The sequence below is a fragment of the Trematomus bernacchii genome, unplaced genomic scaffold, assembly GCF_902827165.1.
Source record: "Trematomus bernacchii unplaced genomic scaffold, fTreBer1.1, whole genome shotgun sequence".
Taxonomy (NCBI): Eukaryota; Metazoa; Chordata; class Actinopteri; order Perciformes; family Nototheniidae; genus Trematomus; species Trematomus bernacchii.
Genome location: NW_022987739.1, coordinates 1,691,800 through 1,698,801, shown reverse-complemented (window position 1 = coordinate 1,698,801; position 7,002 = coordinate 1,691,800). Strand labels below are relative to the sequence as shown.

The following is a 7,002-nucleotide window of genomic DNA, read 5'->3' as shown; positions in this document are numbered from 1 at the left end:
TACACACGGCGGCGTGCGTTGAAGCTTGCCGGCGGGTATGTCTGAAGCTAGACCAACAACCAATCACCTGAATCTCCTGCCCCAGACACACAAGCAGTGGTTTGATTGGCTAGAGCTTGTACTGGCATATGATTCGATTGGCTGACGCTTCCGTCGAAGCTTCAAAAGTAGAACAATGTTCTTCTACTTCTACAAAGCTACGCTTTGCTCCCACAATGCAGTTCGGCGAAGCGTGACGTCACCCCATTCAATGTGAATGGGCAGAAGCGTTGAAGCTTCAACGCACGCCGCCGTGTGTAAGCTCTGTAACAATGACAGAGACAAGAGAATAAATAAATAGTTAAAAAAATATAGGGTTTATTTTTCGGAACACATTAAAATATAAAAAATATAATAAAGAAAGTAAGATCAACAGCATTTGACAATACACAGAAACACATATCCACAGACATGCACACAGAGTGCCACAGTGATGCATCCTAAAACCCGGAAGTAAATTCCTTCCGGTTCCTTCGACAAAAACCAATGCAATTTCTCCATAGGATTTTTTACTTTTATCATGATAAAAAGAAAATGAGGACATGTGGATATTATCCGGCTGAACAAAACGTGATCTGTCTCTTCAATTTGTGTCAACCACAGACCTTATTTCGAGCTATTTTCCAAAACATGGGGAACATGACTAATAAGTTCATTATGTGAAAGTAAGTAAACAAAAACAACAGCTTCTAAGAAATGTCCTTCAGAACAGACAACTGAGGTCCAACACTACTCATCCGGGTTGAGTTTGTGCATGAGGTTTTAACGGACGATCTTCTGGTAGATCTCCACTGTTTAAAGAGTCCCCTCACTTTTTGCCGAAATTGCTGTCCTACAATGACGTAGAGGATGGGGTTGAGAACACTGTTGAAGAAGGCGAGGTACATGAAGACATGGCCGCAGATGTTAAGGGCGTACTCAAGGCTACACCCTGTCAGGACTTCAGCTTCTTGCAGCAAAAGTAATATCTTTGTCACGTGGAATGGCATCCAGCAGATCATAAACGCCAGGAGGACCGCCAGCACCAGAGTGGTGGCCTTTTGCTCCTTCTTCTGGCTGTTTAACCCCTCAAATATCCGGTTGTTCAGAGCTTGAAGAATATCTATAGTACAGTAGAAGATGATGAAAAAGGGGATGATGAAGCTGAATGTAAACTGCATCACATCAAACACAGCCCTTTCAGTGAGATTTCGGAAAACCAAATAGCATATATTAGATTGCATTTCAGGGAAATATTTCACTTCCCTGAAGACAAGTGTGGGGACACTTAGGAGCAAGCCGAAACCCCACACCAGCACACAGCCCAGTTTGGCATATTTTGGCCTAGATATTCCTTTATGGGACAGAGGGTCCGCCAGTGCCATGCGACGATCTATGCTTATCAAAACGAGGAAGTAGATGCTAGAGTAGGCGTTCATGCTGATGCTAAAGTTGACCAGTCGGCACAGGTGATGAGAAAAGGGCCATTTGAATTGGTTGGCTGCATTCACAGCCCAGAAGGGCAGACAGGACGTCAGGATCAGGTCAGCAGCAGCTATGTTGCTTAAGTAGATCTCAGCCACGGTACAGGACTTCTTATGAAGACAGAAAACCCCGAGGACAAACACATTCAACACAATTCCCAGCACAGCGACGAGCAGGATATACACCGGCAGCACAGAGATGTGCCAAAAATGTGGTTTGTCACTATCACACTGACTCCCATTCATGTTGTTTTGCTCTCCATTTATAGCCGTAGTGTTGAAGTTAGCGAGGATGCTGTGGAAGTAAGAGGAAGGCAAACAAAATGTTTAAACAAACACTAATTCAAGGTGGCTTCAACATTTGCTTTGAGTTAATGCTTGAATACACAGTTACACTGAACAATGGTTGTATTCCAAGTTTAATGCAGGTGCCAGACTAGTTTATGATGAATAAAAAGGGTGACAAAATAATAATAAGGATGTTATACATGTATGTTTATATATAACAGGTCCGCTGCAACTCTTACTACTTTTAAATCCAGGCTGAAGACTTTTCTTTTTGCCGCTGCTTTTAATTGAACTATTCATATCTTAAACTGCACTGTAACTTTTATCCATGTATTTTTTTTTATCTTTTACTTTTAATGACTGATTTTAAATGCCATTTTCTTAATGTCTTCCATTTTTGTAAAGCACTTTGAATTGCCTTGTGTTGAAAGGTGCTATATAAATAAACTTGCCTTGCCTTGTCTTGCCTATAAGCAAAACAAAAAGTTGTGAAATGTTTTTATGAATAACTTTTATTACAGGCTTTTTATTTCTCTCCCCACGACAACTTGATGGGCTTTTATCCGGTTATAACTTGTGTGAATATGCAATTAATTCTGTGGAATTTTCTAGCATATCTTGAATTCAAGCAAACATGCTCTGACAGGTTCACTCTGATCTTCAAAATGAATTTGGCTCTCACAAAGCAAACAAAGGGATGCACTTGCCCTCTTGGGATTGTTCACTTCGATATTTGTATATGCAGATTAAGGGTAAAAAAGTATACATTAGCAGAAATTCGAAATACTCAAGTAAAGTACAAGTACCATGATTTTAATACAGTAGTTGAGTAAATGTCCAAACCTGCCACCACTAATTTACTATTTTAAATGTTTTCAATATAAATGCATCAAGAGTAATTCTAAAATGCATCAACATAGTACACACCTCACCATCATCTAACATCTAACTACATGTTGAGACATGCAGTTAGAGAACTGTTAATTTATTGGAAGAAACATGTATACTGTCTTCCATTTTAACAGACTGTGTCTAAATGTGGTGCCGATATTACACTATTTTCAGTTTCAGATCACTTTCATGCAGTAAAGTACATTTATAGGATGAGTCTGTATCTTGCAAAACACAACACATTACAGATGTTACTTATTTACCCCCTCAGGATTATAAAATAACCCCACCACCCCAGCAACCATCTGTTCTGTCTACTGCGGTCTGGCAGGCAGTATCCAGACTCAAATCACCAGTCTAAGGGACAGTTTCATCCCACAGGTCACAAGACTGACACCTGAACTTTTGAAAGAACATCCATAACATTCATCTGTTTGCAACTTATATTGATCAATATTCCAATGACTTGTATATAGACTATTCTGCACTATTTCTATTATATTCTATTGTATTTGTATCTGTAACCTAAGATTTTCATTGTCATACACTGTAGCTATGTACAAATGACAATAAAAGCCTTGATCCTTGAACCTTATTTATAACCCATGCTAACATTCAAACTACAGTCAATCGTGGTAAAACATTAAGAAAGTAATATGCAAACCACATGAATGTCAATGCCTACCTTGTGGACAGAAGAGCCATTCTTCTTCTTGTGCAGATGCACTGTTTCAATACTTTGTTTCACTGAGGTCTGCCTCTGACACGCTCTCCGAAAGAGAAAGGCAACCAATGGAAAATGATGTCAGGCAGACTCCTTAATGTTTGCAAGCTGTTGAGACCCCGCCTTCATATTACATTACATTGCATTTAGCTGACGCTGATGTGCATTCGACCAAGAAGATACAAACTTGAAGAAAACAGAATCATATAATCAGGTTTCATAGAGCCAAAATATTTCAAGTGCTACTCAACTAGCTTTAGATATTTATATTCAACTTTGTTTCTAATATGGTCACAGATATTTTGAGCATTAAATTAAGGTCAAGATTGTTTTTTATATACTTGACCTGTATGTTAGAGTTTTTAAACTACATTCAACTCTTTACTAATAAAGAAATACAATATAGTATCTCTGAAATACATTTTCAAAAACTGTTTTACATTAAGAAAAAGCCAGAAAACAAAAGTGAGTTTTCAGAAGAGATGTGAGTGTGTCTGCCTAAATTGCATGGAAAAAAGCATTTTCTCCAAAACCCATAATTCATAAACTGTTTAAACTTAAAATATTCCCCAATCTTCCCCCCCACTGACCCCTTTATACATCCAGAATTCCTGTTATGTGACTATCGAAAAATATATAAATCACCATCAAATCTAACTGATTGAAATAAAATGTTAAAGTAAGATCTTTTTGCTATTGTTAAACAGTGAATTCTGAAAAGCTGCGGTGTGGAGCGAGGCATAGTGTGGGTGCTAAAGCAGAGTAAAGCGACAGAATGAGCCAGGTTGCAAAAGGGAATTATACTCTTCCTGTCTGCCTGCTTTTCAGGAGTATATGGCCCTTAGCTCTGCTGATAAAAAAGCAAACCATATCCACAGCTAATCCCCTCATCGCTCCCCTAAATCTGCAGCAGAGACCATGTGACCACAGGAGTCTGGAGGAAAGGGAGTTAGGAGGACGAGAAATACAATTAGATAAAGAAGGAGGTGATGAAATAAGAATAGTATGAGATGCAACAGGTGGAGATAAAACATCTCCAAGGAAGCGTTGGTGTCTTATTAGTCTGTAAAAGTAAAATCCACTAGGTGTTAAAGGAGTAGATTGACAGTTTGGGAAATATGCTAACTGTTTCTGTTTTTGTTTTTTTTAATATCTACAACCGGTCAGCTTAGCTTGACATAAAGACTGAAGAAGCTACTAAACAGGATACATATTTATTGCTGTATCGATCCTAGTGAAGGCAACAGGTGGATTTATTTATCTTTTGTCACATTTCAACTGCATGCTGGGCACACTCCTGATTTGGTTGTCCATGTACTGACAAAAAGTTAAAGATAGTAGTTCGTATGGAAAGTGGGAAAAGGAAATCCTGAAAAAGCACCTTGTAACAAAATGCAGTTGAGTGAAATAAAGCCGTACCATGCAGGGAAAATGTGTCTTGAGGCTATTCAATATAGCTTCATATTTAATGGAGAGATATTAAAGTGTTAGACTAGGGTTTTACGGTTCTTACATATTGAAATGAAAACAACATTTCATATTCAAATAAGATCAAAACCTTTAGGTGTGTTCTTCAGGCTAAGGAAAGACTGAACTATTTTTCATCCTACTACTCTGAGAAAACACAAGTCCAGAATGTGCAGCCTTTAATCTCTGCATGTTTCTCAGGATTTGTCTGATCACCAACATGTTGTGACTACCTACTGTAGCTCAACACCACGCCATGTCCTTCACATGGAGCTTAGGGAGCAATCGGGTCTCAAATAAACTCCTCATCCCCGCCGGCTCCCATTCTGCTGAAGGTTCATTTCATGCTCCTTGGTGAGATGAGGGATCACGACAGACTGACTAACACAGAGTAACTGTTGAAGCCTGGAATAAACATGCAATCCCAAAATAGAAGTGTTTATTAATTCATGCATTATAATTAGCTGGACAGAAAACAGAGAAAGCACCTTGTTCAGATCGCCAGTCCATTACAGAAGCAGTGTATCAAAACACATGAAGCGTAGTGTTTGTAATTAAAAAAAAGAAGAGGAATTAGACACCATGAGTCAATCACTATCATCACAATCACACTCAATCCCCAAATGCAGCCTGAGGTCTGATTCCTATCTGTGCATTTCACAGCTCTGTGACCAATCAATATGTTTAAGCCCCTCAGCCCCTCAGCGAGTGAATACACTCAGAAGCTGCTCGCTTCCCTCCTGAAAGTCGTGAAATTGGCTCAGCAGCAAGCAGACGGTGGATTCGTCTGTATGTATATCTCCCTGAGTGTCAGGACCCAGCACATTTTATAATCAATAACCATAGTTGAAATTGAATGTAAAACAAAAGTTGTATTTGAAGTAGGGCTGGGAAATATGAAGGAGATAGATAGATAGATAGATAGATAGATAGATAGATAGATAGATAGATAGATAGATAGATAGATAGATAGATAGATAGATAGATAGATAGATAGATAGATAGATAGATAGATAGATAGATAGATAGATAGAGATAGATAGATAGAGAGATAGATAGAGAGATAGATAGAGGTAGATAGGTAGAGGTAGATAGGTAGATAGGTAGATAACAAATATAACGCAGGATATTATTGTGCAAGAAATTGATTATTCAATCCATTTATTGCACAATAGTATCCTGCGTTATATAAGCCAGTAGTAGAAATGTGTCCAAAGATACAGATTTGTTAAACTGTTTCCATCAAAGTTTTGTTGCTCACAATATTGTGAATTCAGCTGCCATGCAGATAATGTCATTTGGGCAAACGTAAAAGGTTTTGAAGTTGTAGATACAGAGCAGCCGGAGGATAAGGAAGCACTCTGGTTACATGGTTAACAGGCATCTGCTGCACACTGGTTTGTTTTGACAGTGTTTCATCAGCATTTTGAAAATTAAAAAGAGGAGCGAACCCTGCAGGGAAAGTATTTTTTTCTTTTGATATACAAAGAAATTGGTGGATATTATATATTGCGCCGAGTGAAGTCAGTTTGGTATTATTTGTACCTGTTAAACTTAAAAAAGTTGTATTGTGAGGTAAATAAAAGAAGAAACTACTTAAATGTGAGGAAGTATATGTTGATTTTAAACCATTTCTTTATTAAATTAACACAGCACTTACTGTATTGTGATATTAACCTTTACTGTTATATACAATTACATAAACACTGTGAAGAGAAGATATTGCCCCCGTCCGTTATTTAAACAATTTCAATTGAAACAGAAGCAACACACAGGCATAGAGAGATAAGATAAGATAAGATAGTACTTTACTGATCCGAATTTGGGAAATGTTTGTGTTGCAGCAGCATAAAAAGACATTGTACAATACAAATTAAAAAGACTAGAAATAAACAAGAAAGTAGAAATATACATATTGAATTTACTGTGTAGCAATAGAGAACCGCAGTGACGCGTCCTAAAACCCGGAAGTAAGTTAGCATTTTTACCACGTCCGGTTCCTTCGGCAAAAAGCAATGCAATTTCTCCATAGGATTTTGGAAAATAGCTGGAAATAAGGTCTTTGTTTGACACAAATTTAAGAGACGGATCACGTTTTGTTCTACGACATTAAATACATCAGCAGTGACC

The 7,002-nt window shown here is 38.0% G+C and overlaps 1 protein-coding gene across 1 annotated transcript; it reads right to left on the bottom strand.

Moving 5' to 3' along the window:
• Nucleotides 1-609: 609 nt before the first annotated feature.
• On the bottom strand, nt 610-3,444 carry LOC117496010 (B2 bradykinin receptor-like). The gene is made up of 2 exons (XM_034147668.1): nt 3,367-3,444; nt 610-1,797 (listed from the first exon to the last, which is right to left on the bottom strand). Exons 1-2 carry the CDS (start codon nt 3,384-3,386, stop codon nt 729-731), a joined length of 1,089 nt encoding a protein of 362 aa, XP_034003559.1. The 5' UTR covers nt 3,387-3,444; the 3' UTR covers nt 610-728.
• Between the last annotated feature and the right edge of the window lie 3,558 nt (nt 3,445-7,002).